The sequence below is a fragment of the Protopterus annectens genome, chromosome 8.part0 (genome assembly GCF_019279795.1).
Source record: "Protopterus annectens isolate FY-2018-M chromosome 8.part0, PAN1.0, whole genome shotgun sequence".
In the NCBI taxonomy this organism is placed as follows: Eukaryota; Metazoa; Chordata; order Ceratodontiformes; family Protopteridae; genus Protopterus; species Protopterus annectens.
This window is the reverse complement of record NC_056741.1, coordinates 1,264,765,303-1,264,784,993: the sequence shown is the minus strand read 5'-3', so window position 1 is coordinate 1,264,784,993 and position 19,691 is coordinate 1,264,765,303. Positions and strand designations below refer to the sequence as shown.

Below are 19,691 nucleotides of genomic sequence, written 5' to 3'. Positions count from 1 at the left end.
TTTCAGATGATGTATTCTATGATACTTTGCAAGCAGGTATTTAGGTGAAGTTATGTTAGCATGGTTAAGGAGGAGTGGAATGGATGGTGCATTGGTTTCTTTGTTGGGATAGGGATGGTCTAGATGTAGTGGATATTCATAGGAAGTAAGTATGTAGAGAAAGATTAGAGGAAGTAGTAGTATGAAGAGAGGTAGGAAATAGTGGGGTATGAGGTTTATACATTGTGCAGATTTATTATTGGATAATTGTAAAGGGTGGGGTTGGAGAAATGTGAAGGATATGGTAAGGTGGAAGGGAGTGTTAAGTAGATATTAGAGAAAATGAAATGTGGTAGATTGTTATGAGAGTAGTAGATGAAGGAAGGGGTGTGGTTAGTAATTACTAGAATTGATTAGAAGAGGAAGAGGTGTGGTTAAGTATGTATAAGAGTAGGACCCCTGGGGGTGGGTGGGAATTGGGGGTAGGGATGGGAGCAGAGAGCCCGCAGGGTGAATGGAGCGGGTTGAGAAAGCTTCAGATGCAGTTGTAAAAAAACAAAATCAGCAAGACTGACTCCACAGGAGAAGTTAGACAAGATAGATGTGGGAGAAGGTAGTGAGAAATTAACCTAGAAGAGGTGAGTGTGGGCAGTAGAAGTTGAGGGTGAAGTGAGGACTAAAAGGTAGTTAAGGAGCAGCAGGAGAAAATAGTGAGTTCTGGGCATAAGTGACAAGAAAGAGGGGAAAAATCTGGGGGTGAGGAGCCCCCTAGTGGACAGTTCAGGTAATTGCAAGGCTGATGAGAGGGAGTTAAAGAGCAAAACAAGAGAAGGTTGCTGGACAAAGGGAGTTTAAAGAGGGGATGGGAAAAGAGAGTAAGAGGTACAGTAGGGGGGGGGTCGAGGCTGCTGGCTGTCCTAGCTCAGGACTTTCTCTAACCTGTGGTATAGGTAAAACAGTAGAAAGTCTCTCTGGCAGGAATTATTCCACAAACATACTTTGTTGGTGTCCTTTGGATAGGTATTGTAGGGTGGATTATTCAGTGAGGTGGACCTCCAATAAGTTGGAGTACTTTATTCTCCTAGAGACTAGTGCAGGTAGCACAAGATGGGCTTTGGATAGGTATTGTAGGGTGGATTATTCAGTGAGGTGGACCTCCGATAAGTTGGAGTACTTTATTCTCCTAGAGACTAGTGCAGGTAGCACAAGATGGGCAGGTAACACATGGGTTAGATGCTGGGAGCGGAGCAGACAGCAGCCAGGGCTTATCCTAATTCCTAAAGATCATAGATTATAGCCAATTACATTTGCATAGCTATAAAGCAATTTACTGATACTACTTTACTATTTACTGTACTTTTACTGTACTGCATTTCATTGCCGTTTAACTATATTTTATCATATTGTACTGCATTACAGTAACTGCATTTCATTGCCGTTTAACTATTTTTTCATACTGGGAGTTCTGTTTTTGTCTGCAAGTGGCTAATCTGTGGCTTTATGAGAGTTTGTTTTGAACCCTTAAATTGAGTAGCACAGTCTGGATACAGGTTTGCTGTACCCAGAGCCGTTTGTTTTTGTTTCATGTTTCTGGCAGCTAGCTTGCGTTTGCCTTCTGTATTTCTGGCAGCCATCCTGTGTTGGTAGGGGCCTATCCTCTCTGCTAGTGAGAGTAGCAGGGCTATCTGGACCTTGTCTGGCACAGGCTGATTGTTAGAGAGCAGGGGTTAGCAGGATTGGCTAGATCTCAGTTACCAGAATCTTTTTGTGGTCTTTAAACTCCATGTTTGAGCTGGTTTGCATGTCATGCACCACAACTGCACTGTTTTAAACCCATTGTGAGGTATTCATTACAAGTTTTCCCTTCGTAGCACAGGTGTACTCGCCTAGTACTACTCATTAGACATTCCATCCTTTACCCCCCTTAGCTCTCTCCCTCAGATTCTGACAAATATGGATGGACACTTTCCTATGGTTTCTTCTGCCAGTCTGGTTTATATGGACATCCTGAGAGTGTAGCAACTGCCTCATGTACATAGAACAACCCTCTACTACTATCTAGGAACAATTTGAGAGATGCCATTACATTAATAACCTAGAGTGTATGTGCTCTCCCTCACAAGTCAATATATCTGGCACTGAAAAGGATGTCAACACAACCACAACCCTCTACTACTATCTAGGAACAATTTGAGAGATGCCATTACATTAATAACCTAGAGTGTATGCGCTCTCCCTCACAAGTCAATATATCTGGCACTGAAAAGGATGTCAACACAACCACCACCCACACAACACACCCACATATGTGGAAGTCCTGAACAAACATACCAAAACAAGAAAGACCTGTGAGGCAGGCAAGCATACTAACTCCACAGCCCACCACAGTCCACATACCCATCTCAGCCACTAAAGCCAGACCATAAACCTAACATATTGGTCATAGGAGACTATTGTAAACACACAGGTGTGCCCCTTAATAGGCTGAAGAAAGTCAGTTTGTCAGTTGCCAGAATTTGCCATATCACACATGCACTAAGTCTCTCAACAGGTACTGTTATGACTGTCAATAGTCCATGTTGGCATGAATGACTTGAGATGCATCTCCCTAGACTATATGAAGAGACAGGATAGAGCTTGCTGAATGCGTGTCCCAGGTAGGTATACCCCTATCTTTAAGCAGCATTCTACCGTCACCCAGAATGATGTCTCAATACAAACAGAAAATGACAGACTAACAATTGGCTTTGTTTATATCGAGCCAAGGGGATCCAGTACCTGACAACCTGGGAAGATATGATCAACAGACCACAATGATTTGCCAGAGACTGCCTGCATCCATCTCCCTTGGTCTTCAGGCAAAGGCTCCTACCTTCTCCATTATGCCTTTTTAGGCAATGCCAGGAAGTCAAAACTACCAACATGAAAATTTCATCAAAACGCAAATTAAAAGGACATGCTGCTAAAGGCTAGGAGTCTAAACATGAAACTGCACTCATTGCAAGCACTCAACCCTGAAAGAGGCTAATGTTTGTGTAGTCACAGAAACCTGGCTCAAAGGTGCGGAGAGCACCCCAGCCATGGCTGGTTATTCATCCTAGCATACATTCAGACCCCAAACCATGGGCAGCAAAGCAAAGGGTGGTGGAATTTCAATATATATTAAAGACACTCCTCCAGGCTAGGCAAACAGTATGATGCACAGGAGACTCCAGGTGCAGTTAACCTTTGACAAGACCCCTATTCAAATCATACCTACCTAAAGGCACCCAAATTTGACTCAAGATGCCCACTCCCCCTATCTGGACCTCTTCAAAATCAAATCAAGATTCGACCCTTTACCCCGGACGATCCTGGGTGACTTATAGATTGTAAGAACTACTCATGCCAAAATACAAATGCCGAGAGATTCCTTGATTTTTGTCATGCAAATGCCTTGGACCAGCTGGTCACACCCCCCCCCCCCCCAAGAGGTGACATCTTGGACTTGGTATTAACCAAACAAGAGTAACCACTGCAGCATCCCTACAGTGTCATCCTCCCTGGCAAGATCAGACCACAAAACAAATCACTTTCGAAGTCACCATCTCCCCCGACCCCCCCCCCAAGCTAGGGTCAAATAAAACTTCGCCAAAGCTGATTACAACCTCCTACAACCTACTAAGGGAGGGTATAAACACCTTCATAGCCCCTCCCCCTCTGTAGGAACTGGCACAAATGTCCAAACCTACACCACAGTGCTACAAGACTATTTATATAGCAGCATGGAATCAGGAATACCAGATGGGATAAAATCCTCCTCCTCAAGGAGGAGTAAACCTGTCTAGTGGACATCTGCAATAAACTCACAAAAGAAAAAATTGCTGTCAAGGACCAAGGAGGAGCAGGTGCCTAATTGGAAGCACTCTCCACAGCCTTTACAAGTATAAGCACTAGTGAAATCCTCCAAACTTATAGTCTAAACTGGCCACAAAGAAAATCATAAGGCCTTCTTCACACATGTCTGCAATCTCCAAGGAAGTACTCAGATCTGCTGAGAACTGTTGGCAAAGGTCACCACATGCACAAACACTGTAGATGTAGCCAACCTGCTGGTAGACCAGTTCAGTGAAAACTTCATCCTTCTATCTCCCCCCAATCAGTAAAATCAGGATTTCCTCAGCACCAGCCCCCCTCCCCTTATCTCTAGGGAGGGGATCATCACTGCCCTCTCAAAGGCAAAATAAATACAGCCTCCATGGGACCAGATAATATCCCAGGCTGCATCCTACATGTACTCAGGCAGGAACTTACAGCACCATTAGGCACCCTATTCAACCAAAAGGGAGAGTACCCGCTTTGTCCCAGCCAAGTGGAGGACAGCCACAGTCATCCCTTTGCACAAAGGTATAGCATCCACCGATTCAGGAAATTATACACCCATCAGCCTAACTAACCTGATCTGCAAGGCCATGATACAGATTGTGGACCTCATTAACAAGGACATTGGCAATCTCCAAAACACTCAAGCCCACACAGTTTGGTTTCATCAAGGGGGGGGGGGGGTCATGCCTGTTAAATTTGGTTGACTTCTTTGAGACAGTCACCAAGGGCAAGGGGAAGACAGTGTGCACCATCTACCTTGACCTGGCCAAAGCTCAATACTATTCCCTACTTGGGTATAATAGATAAATTCTCCCAACTAAGCATAAACCTGTATGTTACCAGACGGGTAGCAAATTGGCACCCTTTTAGAACCCACCTAGTCAAAATAGGGGAAGCCACCTCAAGCAGTAGACCCCAGGGATTGGTCTTGGGGGCCTCCATTTGGGATATACGTTTCTGAGGTGCAGGCCAGAACCAGTGGGCTATGGCTGACCATGTTTGCAGATGACTGAAAGCTGGGTGCTGTCATCAGTTTCCCTAGTGATGTGGACATCCTCAAAGAGGGACTTACCCAAACAAGTGTGCCAGAAACATGGCCTCAAACTAAATGCCAAAAAATGCATCATCCCCTTTAGAGTGACATCCTCACAAATTATCATATTAGCAACAAGGTCCTAAGCGTGCAGTCAGTCATGAGGAACTTGGGCACCCAGGTTGATAGCAAACTGACTTTTGACCACTATATTGCTTCTGTTGCACAGGAAGCTTTCTATATGGCCCACCTCATTAGGAATGGTACCTCAATCCAGGGAGGAGGTGGAGGTCATAACACAGTATTCTTCCCTTACAAGATCCATTGAGTGCAATGCCCCTTTCAGCATGTACCTCACAAAGCACATGCAGCAGCTGGAGAAACCACAGAGGTTCCTCACCAGGAGAATCCAGGACCTCAAACATCTCCCCTACGCAGATAGGCTAACAGCCCTGTTCCCCTACTCAATCTCACACAGGTGACCTCCATCTGGCATACAAGACAATCTCAGTGCCCACCTTAATGGGACTGCTGCATATCCACACGTCAAGCTCCACCCGAGTAACAGTCACGTGCAACCTTAACCTGGTCTGTGACATCAATAGAACTTGGTGGGACAGATGTGTTCCCCAGAGACCCCCCTTCTGTAGAATAGACTCCCTCTCCACATCAGATTTCTTCATTAACCCTTTTTAAAATGCAACCTGGATAACTGGTTTGGGAACAGAAAATACACCCCTGGGATTCCACCCGTGTCCCTGATGGACAGGGGAATCAGATTCTAAATTGTCCGAACATGGGCTAAATTCTTGGCTAGGCTTGTAAGGGCCTCAGGGCCAATAACCTAGTAACTTCTTATGATCTTATAGGAAGGCCCCACAGAAGGAATAATCCTATTTTTTCCTCTTCTCTTTACCATTTATTCCATCATCTTTTTTTCTCTCCACAGTAACAGTAGGTAAGGAATCCTTTAATAATGGTGAGGAAAAATCAAGGTTAAGGAACAAGGTCCAGTCTTCTTGCATATATTACAAGAGGCCAGCAAGTGTTCTGGTCCCAGACATAGCACACAGTCACGGATATCCTGGGATGGAACTGTGTGCTTGCAGCATTCACATTTTTAAAATTCAGAAGCCTTGCTCATTAGTACAGGAAGCAATAGCAGACATTCAGATAAAAGGGAGCAGGAATGGTAGACTAGGCCACCTGTGTAATGAGTATTTGTTTAATAAGATTTTACACACAAAAATACAGAAATAGCTGGACTAAGATGAGAGGTCTATCTCAACATAATTGGAGAGAGAGTGGAAAGTCACTAAAAATAAAAATGACAGTTTCAGCTTGTGCCCAAAGCTGAACGGTACCAAGTGAGATCGCAGGGCAGTATGGAGACTCAATGTGCATTGGGGAGAAGGGAGGAGTTCAAGCTGTAGAGTAAGCAGAAGCTGTAGATAATCACAATCAGGTTAAGTGGACCTTTTGCTACAGATGGCATTCCTTTGGCATTGGATGGAAGAGAAATCTATACCTTTATGAACAGTTTAGAGTAACCACTAGTCAAAGCTGTGCTTAACCAGTTTAATAAAATGCCAGCCAGCCCACTATTTTGGTGCAATGAGATATAGAGAGTGAAGCCAGAATGATTACAGCTGTTCCTTGCTGGGGGGCAAGCAGTGGGTCCCCAGGTGTTCCCACACCTCCACCTTTCCTGTGTGTAGTTTTTCAAACTTGTCTGCTTGTCTTTCCTGCTTCCAATAGTTAAGCACACAGGTTTGTTGGGCATTTTATTTGGGAACAGAAAGGTGAAACGTGATCAGATCCATTAGTTTTCCCTTTGTTCTTTTTAAGGCACACAAGATTGGAGGTGGTGTATAAACAGTTAACTCCTTATCTAGGGGAACAAAGTTGAGCCTTCATGTCTTTAGGCAGATACTAGGGTCCTCACCTAAATCTCCTTATAAAATTGACTAGAAGCAGCCATGTATTCTGGACTTACAACTTTTTCCCCATGATTTTGTGCCATGTTTCTCAAGTGTAAAATAGTCTAGGTATGTTAAGCACTTAAGCATATTTGCCTTAAAGGACTCATCACCCCAGTAACTTCTCAAGTTGCCCAATATGCTCGGTACCAAGTGGATCTCAACATTCAGGACTTTGATGTATACACATCTTCCAAAACTTCTTGGAACAGTGTTACACCCTGGACCCATTCCACTTTCCTTGGTAGCTTCCTGGAACAGTGTCTATAGTAAATTAAAAGAACTTTTACAAGAATTTGGAGGTACCTGAATCATATAAACCTGTCAGGATGTGTGTTGGAAATTGGGCTGCAAGGATGCTGGTAGTAAAAAAAACAAATTGGGCTGCAAGGATGCTGGTAGTAAAAAGAACAAATTGGAAGGACAATCCAGGCTTCAGGGACACTACATACTGAAGATCACAGTTATCTTTTCTTGGGGGTCTTGTGAAATGCTCTTATGACAGAGCATCTCCAAAATGATTTCCCCTCTGGTAGACAGCCAGAGGCCAGTGTGCTCTCATTCTGCATCAAATCCTAGGAAAGGAAAGCCATGACCTATATATAATTCAGATCCACTTCCTCAATTAAATCAGAGATGAGCATCTTTCACAGGAGACACACTTCCTTTTTTCTTTGGATGTGGGGTGTCATTATTGACAAGACAGCTGCTCAGAGTTTGACTGCAGGTACAGAGAAATTGAATGAACCCTCCAGGCTGTTCAGGGAAGACTTGGGGGGGGGTGAGGGTGGGTCTTGTTGTGCATCATGGTGAACAGACCCACTCAGGGGCAACTCTCTGGGTAACAAGAGCCTGATGTCTGTTCCCAAGGCACCTAGGATGGTAAGCAGCTGCCAGACTTGTAATACTGGGGGAGGGGACAATTCCTTGGATTCCAACGTTGTGCCTTCCTCTACAACTATACTTGCTTTTCCTTTGTTTGATAAGTGGTATTCACAACTAGATGAATCAGAAAGGTCAATGGGTCTTCAGTCCTTGGAGACATGCTAGGGGGCCCAGGAGTAAACACTTCAAAAGGGGCAGCAGAGGCCTCAGCTAGCACAGTCATCAAGGCTGATTAGTCTCAAAGTGCCTCCACATACTACTGCCCTCAAATTTAAGGGCATCTTCACTGAACTTGAAAGTTGAATGTGTCATTTTCCCTATGGGCATTTTATGTATAAGCCTCCTTGCTGCAAGTCAGACATGGTAAGAGACTTCACAGAAACTGATCACATCACTGACTCTTTCCTGCCTTAATAGTATTAAGACCACCCCCAGCAAACTATTAACTGAACACAAAAGTCCTTATAAGGATACTGACAGGCATAGCAGTTAAGTGCAGGTGGACCCATGTCATTCTTGAATGGCAGGTCAATAGTTAATATAAGCAACTGGCTTCACAATGGGTTTTTCTCAATGCTCTTTAGTAAGCCATGAATGGCACTGGCCTGTGATGGGCTCTCAAAGCAAGTGCTCACAAGGCAAGAACTAAAGGCATGGATGCTGCTTGTGTACAAAGGCCATGGAAACATCTGATGAAAGGTAACATCAGCATGTCTTGGGGAAGCAGGGGGAGAAGAGATCTCAGCTCTGAAAGTCAGGCCATACATTGGACTCTTGCTTGCAGCAGAGAGCCCCTTTAAGTTATGACTGCAGCTGTGACCCAAGAACATATGCAGCTGTAACCTCTAGGGGGTTCAGGCACCTGGGCAGACAGACATTTCCCTGTGGTCCATTTGAATGGGGACACATGGCAGAAATGACATTCAGCTGCACAGAATTATGGCTGTTGCAAATTCCCTGTGAGCCATGCCTACAGCTTTCATAACCAGATGCATGGGAGCAGAAGTAGTAATGAGTGCTGTGCTCAGTGTATATGCTTGTAGTAATGAGTGCTGTGCTCAGTGTATAGTATATGCTTGTGTAATTATGAAATGTAGAAGTGTGCTACAGCATGGAGAAAATCCTGCATGCTACTGTAGTTACATTTATGCTCCAGTATTCACTTTAGGTAATGTTCCCTAGGCACTGTAACTATAAAGGTACTGCCCATTGCACACTGCATTTCTACTGCCACTGACATACCAAGTCTGCTGCTAATGCCTGATATACTGCCTGCTAGCTCATGTTGCCTTGGGGGCCAATGACATTTATCCCTATGCATTTTATTGAAGTCATGGGCATAGCACAGCATTCTTCTTTACCCACAGGAAATTTGCAAAAGTCACATTTCTCTGTAATTGAAGGCCATGCCATGTGTCCCCAGGGAATTGTCTCACTGCCTAGGTGTCTGAACCCATGGCATGCACTCTGGTGGGATTACTTTAATTTTTGGACATTAACATTAAAATGGTCAACTAAGAATATGCAATACATTTACAATTTAGCCAATTCTTCATACCAGGTTCAGTTGCTTTTTTTTTTTTTTTTTTTTACAAATTTAGAAGGTGTGTGTCGGGGGAAAATATGCCATTTGGACTATCTCCTTAACTTATGGAGGGGTTATTCTGAACTTGACCATGCCATGTACACTTGCTCAATGGCAGCACCCCCCTATCTAGAACACATCTAGAGCCTGTTTACTGCATTTCCTGTGTTGCACTTATTTAGATTTTGGCCTAGCACTCAAGTGTGGGGTCATTTATTTCACTGTTATTTTGCTGCTTGTGTATCTCTGCTACCTTTAAACTACAACAAAAAGGAAAAAAAAAAAAAAAATCTTGCTTTTTTCCCCCACTTTCTGAAAGTTAAGAAAGTTCAGTTACAGATTTGCTGTTCTGAACTGTTTGGAAGTTTCTAGAAGGCCAGTGCTTGCTTGGGCTAAAGGGAAGTCTCTGTGTTCACCAGTGGGAGTGGTTAACACTGAACAGCCTGCCTGTCCCTGGAGAAGTGGTTACTACCTAGAAGTTGTAGCTTTATTGGCCATTTTTGGTCAATTCTAAACTCTTTGATCTCTCTCTCAAAACCCTACAACTCTTTTTGTGTGGTTTTGCGCACTGAGCAGTGTCGGGCAGCACCGCCTAAACAGGTTTAAACTATTCCAGGCTCCACAAAGTCTGCTCTTCACTTTTTCCCTTAGAACTGTTCAAACTCTCAAAAGTAATCACTCTATTCTCTTTCTAAAGCCCTGCACTTGCTCAGCTCTTAAGGAAACACTAATGAAAGCACTACACCCTCCTTGCCTTCTCACAAGTATTAGACTCCCGATTGGTCCTTCCTGATCAAGTGAAAAAATCTGTTCCCTTCCCTAATCTGATCAGTAAAAAAAACAGTTCCCTATACTAATCTGGTATGTCCAAGGGTCAGTTTCAAGGTTACTCTCTAGTCCAGCTGGTGAATCTGGGAATTCTGAGGCAATGTTACAATTGCCTTATGTACACAGACAACCCTCTCCTCCTTCCAACAAACTCTAATACATGTGAGAGATGCAGTTACACAGCCAAACTGGAGGCAGAGCTCTCTCAACCCAAGACTGGCACAGTCAGTCAGGAGGAAAAGGTAACCGCCCACACCACAAATCCAGTCTCGCACAGACCTATTGCATCTGCATACCCAACACAAACACACAAAAACAGGAGGCTCTAAATAAAAATCTGCCTAAACAGCAAAGACCTCCTAAGCAGATATCCAAGCAACAGCCACCCCTCAACAATACCCACAAATCACATATCTCACAAAATCAGTGTGCCTCACAGTCCAAACACACCAAATACACTTGTTATAGGGGACTATTGTCTGGCACACTGACATCCCACTCACCAGACTGAACAAGAAGGTCACTGTAAGCTGCCTGTCGGGTGCCAGGATCCACCACAACGCAAGCACTCAGGTCACTCCAAAGCAAGTACAAGTATGACTCAGTCATTGTCCATGCTGGTGTGAATGACCTGAGATGTACCTCCCTGGACTACATGGAGACAGAGGAGCTCTGACCATGTAGCCCAGGCTGGTATGTCCCTGACCTTGAGTAGCATCTTGCCCTCACCAAGAATGATGCCACAGTATAAAGACAAAATGATCAGTTTCAACAATTGGCTAAAGTATTGGTGTCATTCAAAGGGGATCCAGTGCGTCAGCCTGGGATGACATGCTCGACCAGCCACGTTGCTTCGCTAGGGACGGCTTGCACCAGTCACCCTTAGGCTAGAAAGGGTAAGGCTCTTGCCACCCCCATAGTGTCTTTTTTAGGCAAGGCTCAAAGGACAAGCCCACCTCCATAGACAACCCAAAGATAAAAAAACTAAAGGTAATGCTACTCAATGCCAGAAGTATAAACCTCAAGATGCACGCACTCGAGACTCCCCTCAGTATGGAGAAAATCGATGTCTGTGCCACAGAAACCTGGTTCAAAGCTCCTGAGAGCACCCCAGCACTACCAGGTTATAACTCATACCATGCGTTTCGGCCCCAAAACTCGGACCGAAGCACAAAAGGAGGGGGGAGTATCTATATTCAAAGATACCTACACCTCCAGGTTAGTGGCACTGCACGAAGCATCGGAAACCATCTATGTGCAACCAACAGCGGGCAAAACTGCCTTTCAGTTTGTAGCCTGCTACAGAACACCCTCCCTATTACAGGAACCCCACTTGGCATTCCTGAGAACACTGGAGAATATGAAGGTCCCTCCAAACACTATGTTATTGGGTGACTTCAACTACCCAAACATCGACTGGGAAAACTACTCAAGCCCAAACACCCTCGCCCAACGGTTCCTTGAATTTATAAACTCCAACGCAATGGAACTGGTCACCACTCCCACAAGAGGGAACATATTGGACCTGGTCATCACCAACATGGGGACTATGTTCCACACCAGAGGTAAACCCCTCATTGGTAAGATCAGACCATAAACAAATTTCCCTGGACATCCATATCCCGTCCCCACCCCCAGCCAAGGAAATCACTGTAAAGTATTTCTCCAAAGACTTTGCACTTCAAGACTGAGGTGGAATCCTTCAAAGCCCCTGGGCCAGAGGATAATACAGCCCAATCCACAGAATCCTTTACAAATGCATTCTATGAGCACCTGCAGGAATGCATGGATCTTGCTATCCCAAATAAAACCAAGACTCACTCCTCCAAAAACAGGAGACAGGTCTGGTGGACCCCGGCCATAAATAAGCTATACGACAGAAGGAGGAAGCTACTACATGACAGAGCAAAATCCCAAAAAGGGAAGGCATCTCTGATCAGTATTAGCAAGAAACTTTGATCCCTCATAAAAATCAAAGGCCAGTTTTGAAAGAAAGATTGCCCTAGACACTAAAGATAATCACAAGGCCTTCTTTAGTTATGTCAGAAACATGGGCAGAAACTCCCAGATATGCTCCGAATTGTTGCATAATGGTACAAAATATACCAAACCTACAGACATAGCCAACATCCTGGCAGACAGATTCAGTGCAAACTTCTCCCCCCCTTCCCCCACCAAAGGAGCAAATGTCTATCCCAACTGAATGACCTCCCTGACATCACAGATGCACAGGTGAAAGCTGCCCTCTCCAAAGCAAATAACACAGCATCTATGGGACCGGACAGTGTCCCAGGCTGCGTCTTACACGAGCTTCAAGAAGAACTGAACCCTCACATTAAGTCACTGTTCAAACTTAGCCTTACTACAGGATATGTACCCAAAGAATGGTGTACAGCTACAGTGGTCCCACTCCACAAAGGTGGTGCCACAACGGACCCCAGAAACTATCGTCCCATAAGCCTGACTAGTCTGGTCTGTAAAGCTATGGAGCGTATTATCATGGAACTCATAAACTAAGACATTGGGAGCCTCCAGACACTGGACCCTACCCAATTCGGCTTTAAGGGCAGATCTTGCCTCTTAAACCTAGTTGATTTCTTTTGAAACAGTTACCAAAGCCATAGATGAGGGTAAGGTAGTCCACAGAGCCTACCTAGACCTCGCAAAAGCCTTCGACAATACCCCACTCGGGCATCATAAATAAGTTTACCAGCTTAAATATCAACCCCTATATCACAAGATGGGTTGCAAACTGGCTCAGAGATAGAACCCACATGGTCAGAATCGCAGGTGCCATGTCCTAATCCAAACCAGTTACAAGTGGCGTCCCACAGGGTTCAGCTCAGTTCTGGGACCTCTCTTGTTCGGTATATACTTCTCTGAGGTTCAGGCTAACACTGGGGGATTATGGCCGACAAAGTTCACAGATGACTGCAAACTAGGGGCCATAATCGAATCTCCAGCTGACACAAGCATCCTCTAAAAGGGTCTCACAGAGACAGATGCTTGGTGCCAGAGCCATGGCCTCAAACTAAATGCTAAACAGTGCATAGTCATCCCCTTTGGGAAAAACAAAGTGCCCACAAATTACCACACAGCTGGTAATCCATTAAGTACGGAAGGCGTAATTAGAGATTTGGGGACCAACGTAGATAGTAATCTCTCCTTTGATAATCACGTTGCCAAAGTGGTTAGAAAGACCTTCTATATAGCCCACCTTATCACGAAAGGGTTCGCATCTATATCAAGAGAGGTCATTGTGCCCCTCTACTCAGGCCCATAATTGAATACAATGCCCCTTTTGGTATGTACCTTACCCGACACCTGCAGCAACTGGAGAGACCCCAAAAGTACCTCACCAAGAGGATCATGGGCTACAAACAGATGTCCTATACAGCTCGACTAAAGAAACTCCAGCTCTACTCAGTTGCTTACCACCTACTCAGAGGCGATCTATGCCGGACGTACAAAGCCATGTCAAACCCAGAATTAATGGACATGCTCCACCTCAAAAAATCCAAGTCCCTTACAGCTACATGCTCCAGGGACCTAAACCTCAGCACAAAAATAAATAGGACATGCTGGAGGACAGATGCATTTCCCAGAGGCTCCCCTCACTCTGGAATAGAATCCCAATTCATGTTAGACATAGCCCCTCGCTAACCCTCTTCAAGCGAAATTTGGACACGTGGATGGGAAATTGCAAATTTACCCCTGGGATCTCTCCTGTGTCCCTGCTAGACAGAGGCACAGTAAACTAATCTTAAAAGGGTACCCTCTGTGACCTACTTTACAGAGGCACAGTAGGCTAATTTAATAGGGAGGCGGAAGCCAAATACACTCTGGCTAGGCTTATAAATGCCCTAGAGCAGATAGCCTAGTATCTACCTATGAACAAGAGAGGAAAAGAACACACAAATGTAACAGACTTGCCCTTTGTGCAATTAGTCAATAGGCTTATAAATGCCCTAGAGCAGATAGCCTAGTATCTACCTATGAACAAGAGAGGAAAAGAACACACAAATGCAACAGACTTGCCATTTGTGCAATTAGTCAAATTTCTTTTAAAAGCTGTTTCACAACTATTGCTGGGGACTGAAGTTATGTAAAGACACCATGCTCCATCTCTGATGGTAGATGGACAGCCAACTGCCTGGTACCACAGCAGTAAGAAATGCATCAAACTTTCCATTTATGTTTCAGTAGCTGCAGCTATTCATACATTTCCTGTAAACTGCTAAACTTCAAGCTCTGCCAAACATTGTCAAGACTTTGCTTTTTCTGTCTCCTTAACTTATGGAGGAGTTATTCTGGCCTTGACCATGCCATGTACACTTGCTCAATGGCAGCACCCCCCCTATCTGGAATAGCTGGGTTCTTCACGAGGGAAGGGCTGCACAGATTACACATTGCTGTACAAAGCTACACAAAACCTCCACATTTCAAAAATACTTCCCCCCTCTGTCATCTCCACATCCTGTGGCTAAGAGCAGCAGTGATTAGAGTTGAGGATTTGGCCTCCGCCATTAAAGGTAGCTATAGCAAAGCAAAACTTACCACTCATATTAAGACTGCAACCTGCTATGGACATTACAGTGCCAGCAGGGATGTCAGGAGGTGTATGCACTGTACTGATTTCAGTACAACTTCTTTAGAAGAGGGGGTAGCTTAGTACATATTTTTTCTTTAAGAAGCATTGGCTCCTTTAAGGAACATACCAGCCAGTTGGAAGCTCACGTCATGTCCAGCTGGCTGCGAGCGGGAAATGTGCAGTAGTGAGTGAGTGGAAGACTATCGCAAATAGATTATCGCTGCGAGCGGGAAATGTGAAGTTGTATTGAGTGGAAGGCAATCGCATCATCATTGTGGTGATCACGAACAGATTATCAGGTAAGGGGTGTGGGTGGGTGTGTGCGAACGAACAGATTATCAGGTGTGAGAGAAAATGCCCCCACAATACACCTGCTGGCTATAGGTGTGCAGGCTCAAACCCTGTATCTTTGCTTCAAGGTAAGAGCCTAAAGTCCTTAACCACCACCATTTCTGAACTTTGTTCAGATTTGTTTTTCTAACAATTAACTTGTGAGCTATGGTGGGAAGTGAGAAATTAAGTTGTATTTCCCCATCATTGTTTTTTGTCGTTTGTCCAGGTTTTTTTGTGCTAAGGTGTGAAGTGAGAACTGAATTTGTATTCCCTCATTATTGGCTTCGTTTGTCCAGTTTTTTTTGTGCTAAGAGGTAGAGAGCTATCTAAATGATAGCCATTAAGTTTCAGTCTTCCTATTTTTTAAACTGCTGATTTAGCATAGTGGTATGTTGCACTGACTGTAGTGCATATGGTTCTGGGTTCAAGACATGCATGGTGATAACAGCATTTTATTCTAGCAACTTTCCAAAATTATACAAGCAATATTTAAAATGTGTCCCTGGTTTTTGGGCTTTTGTCCCCCCCCCCCCCAATAAAGGTTGGCTTTTTCCAGATTTCTTGTGCTGCAAAGTTCAGATACACAGCTGGGTGTCTATATTTTACAAGGAGCCAAAAGCTGCAGGGGAACTAAAGTTTAGTGCTGCTTATGCAGAGTCTGCTTGTACTGTTAATAGCACAACAGGTAGTGTACTTGCTTTTGAAGCAGAAAGCTGTGGGTTCTTCTCCCACAGTAGGTAGATGCATTGCTGATCCTGTACTGTGTTGTAAAGGGGGGGGGGTGGATGCTGTAGTCTGTTTTGGCGAAGATATCTAGTAGCAACTATGAACCCGTTATCAGTTTGCCATCCATTCCCTATTGCAATATCACTAGCGTATCCTTGTTTTTAATGCAACACAGGCAATTTATTCCTAAAGGGCAACAGGCACTTTATTTGTAGATGAAACCAAGAAATATAAAGTTGTTTGCTAGCAGCAGCCTCTTCATTACAGATTTCTTTAATGTGGAATTATGTAGATGGCTTTTACTAGTTCAGAGATTGTGCATATTTACTGATACTGGTGGACTGTAGAAGTCAGAGTAGACTTTTATGATGGAAATGTTATGAATTGGGCTGTTTTGTCATTATTGGTGCATGCATTTTGTTTCATTGTTTACTGGAAAAATGTTCAAAACAATAAGTTTAAAATGCTCTCCAACAACTATACTGTATTGTACAAGGAATATAATTTTAATACAGTCAGGAAGGGGTATCAAAGAGCACGTGTATGTTTCATGTGCAAGGGGCCTATGATTTGAAAACAACCCAAAGTTGATCTTTATCTGCCACTGGCAAAATGTATTTTCTTTGAATGTGGGTTTCAATGCTGTTTCAATGAATGTGAGTTTCAAGGGCAGAGAAGTTCTAATGCCAAATCTAGTTTCATCGCGAGACTGCATTGCTGTGTTTAGCAGATATGTATTGGTGTTAGTGCTGTAAAATGCAAAATAAAGCTTTTCTGGCAAATCATTTAGGAATGAAGTCACTAAATAATGACAGACGTTAAGTTTCAGACTAATGCAAGACCTACTACTATTCTATTATCTTTCTAAGTTTATAAGAGCAATATTTAAAAAAAAAAATGTCCTTATTTTTGGGCCTTTGCCTCGGTTTTATTTATGGGTTTGTTGCTCTAAGAGGTTGAGAGGGGTGTGTGTGTGTGTGTGTGTGTGTGTGTGTTAGGTAGCATACCTCTCAACTGTCCAAATTTTGCAGAATGTCCAGATTTTTGCCCCATATTTTTTTTCTGTTCTTCAAATTTTGTGATTTTCTAGAAAATCATTGAAGGCTGAAGTTGCTAAATAATGACAAGACATTTGAGTTTCAGACTTCATGTCCTTTAGAAAAATTCATGCTAGCACAAATCCTGTTATTCTAGCAACTTTCTAAGTTCACGAGAGCATTGTTTAATATCTGTCCCCGTTTATTTTAGGCTTTGTCCATATTTCTTACACTGAGGTAGGTAGGGGGGTGTGTGTGAATGAAACACCCTAGTTAGGGGTAGCAGGTGGTTAGTAATTTACTGAAGCGCAAAACCTGTACCTTAGTTACAGAAAACTAAAGCATGGATCCTCTACCCAAACTACCATGCTGCATTTTTCAAAGAACTGACTTTCAGGTTCATTTTCAATTCAAGGAACAGAGTTCGAGTGAATCTATATTATATTACTGAAGAGGCATTACAGCGAATGCCTCTTCATTGACACTAAAAGAGCGAACAGTGAATTATGAGAATGGCCGTAGCTTGGCTGGGGAGGGGGTAGCAGTTTGAGAGCTGAGTACAAATTTGAAAATCCTAGCTACACCCCTGAGCGCCAGCACAATTATGAACAAAACATAAGTAACCACTGTTGTACATTTAGTCTTACTTCATACACTGCATGTGTTGCCTCAGTATACCATTTTAGCTCCATTTCACACTCTGCATATGTATTGCTTCAGTATATCATTTTAGCTCTGCAGCTGCATCAGTTGGTGACAGTTTCATTAGTACTTACAAAGATGCATATCATCAAGGCAGTTGAAGAGATTACTTTTCCAGCTTGGAGAATGTGCATTTGAGGAGCCAAATCTATGGTGTGGACCTGCTGCTGAAGCTGCAACTCTGTAAACTGGTGTAGAGTGGAGAGTCGCCACAGGTGAAGCAGTGCTAAGTGGCTGAGGCTGGATCACAACTGGGGCATCTGCGAAAAAATTAAAAATCATTCCATTAGGCACACTCCAGAGATCATACACCATACCCCCATTCATAAAGAAAAAGCTGACACTAAATAAGCTGGAAAAACAAAGCTCCAAGCCTTTCAACAAGAAAGAGAGAAAGTCTCGAAAAAGTACATATTAAATCTGCAACGGCCTTTAAATTAGAATGTATGCATTTTACATTTGTTGTAGACAGATATCATGATAGTCATGGTTAAGGAGTGATGCCAAAGTCCATTTATACATCACTGTTGTTTCTCTTGGGAAATTAAATCTTGTATGCTGCTGCAAAATGTTAAGCTTCTAGAAGTTACAGTATTGTGCATGCAAAAAAATTGTAGTATTTGAGTCAGAACTGGATCCAGCACTAGGCAGCCTAGGGCCCTGTGGCTGTGGAGGGGGGGCACTGACAAGGAGGCTTCAACATTAGCATTTTAGTTAAAAAATGCTTCTTAACACCACAGTGGCAGCATCTTCTATAAGGACTACCATATGTGCATCACATGCAGATTTTAAACTAGCCTACAGAGGGAGAGAGAGCAAGAGCAGGTAAGTGTGTGTGAGAGAAACAGCCATTTTGTTCATTTCTGTATAGGAGAGAAAGTGCGGCATGTGTGTACGTGTTTGTATGAGAGAATATGTGTTGCTGTATGAGAGAGAGAAGGCATGTGGTGTGTGTGGAATTTAGATGAGCCGTTTGCTGCTGTATGACAGAAGTGGTGTGTAACAAATCTCAACTGTCGAGATCTAGCCTCTTAGTTTTGGTCAGTTTCTCATACAATGTGGTTTTCTGGCAAATCAGAAGACTGAAGTCACTAAACGATGACATACAAGTTTGACTGAGAAGCCTTAAAATGCATGCTAGCAAATCCTGTTATTTTAGCAACTTTCTAAGTCTACAAGAGCAATATGTAAAAATCTGTCCCTATTTTTTGGGCCTTTGTACCCCCATTATTTTAGGCTTTATCCAGACTTGTGCTAAGAGGTTGATAGGCATGGAGGTATGTTATGCAATGCCCTAATTTTTTTTGGGGGGGGGGGGGGTTAGTCAATTAACTTAATCAGGCTTGACCCCGTCACTTGCTTACAGGAGACAAGAGCCTAAATATTCTACACCAACTACCAGACTGCTGACAGAATTGTAATCTTGAATTTCAGTACATTTTCAGGGAATTGAGAGATTGTGAGTTTCAGTTCATTTTCATGGAATTGAGAGTTAAGGGAAGAGAAGGGAAGTTTACTGTTGCTCATGCTAAGTCTGTTTTCAACGTGCAACTGTTTTGTTTAGCAAATGGCAGTCACGGTTTGTGCTGTACAATTTGAAAAGTGTTAGTACAATTACTTTTAGTGCAGAAGGCTGTGGATTCTACTCCCACACTACGTAGATTTAGTGCTGATATTGTAGTGATCTTTCAATTGCTGATTTGGTGTGCATTTTAAGGGGATATAGGGGTTCTTCACTTCTGTGTCCTCCTTTGCACGAGATGCCTAGGAACTATGAAGCTGTTGGTTAGTCAGTAATTCCCTACTACAATATCACCAGCTTATCAATTTTTTTTTTAACAGGCAATTAATTCAACAGCAAGAGCAGCAAGCACTGAATTTGTAGATTAAACACAAATATAAAGTTGTTAGCCAGTAGCAACCTCTTCATTAGTTACAAATCTCTAATGTGGAATTATTCAGATGACTTACTTCTGCAGAGATTGTGCTCATTGACTTATATTAGTGGATTGTAATGACTGAAATCTGAGTGGCCTTTTCTGGTTGAAATTTTCTGAAATGGGTGCTTTTGCCATTATTCATATATTTTGTTTCACTGCTTACTGAAAGAATGTTCAAAACTACAGTTCTAAAAAACATTCTGACAATT

At 43.3% G+C, this 19,691-nt stretch overlaps 1 protein-coding gene across 10 annotated transcripts in view; it reads right to left on the bottom strand.

The window, feature by feature from the left end:
• LOC122809350 (cornifelin homolog B-like) overlaps positions 1-19,691 on the bottom strand; it is a 254,939-nt gene that overhangs the window by 226,736 nt on the left and 8,512 nt on the right. For all 10 annotated transcript variants that reach the window (XM_044080778.1, XM_044080783.1, XM_044080773.1 and 7 more), the window contains exon 3: positions 17,617-17,802. In XM_044080778.1, coding sequence (XP_043936713.1) covers positions 17,617-17,802 — 186 coding nt within the window. The remainder of the gene's footprint in view (positions 1-17,616; positions 17,803-19,691) is intronic.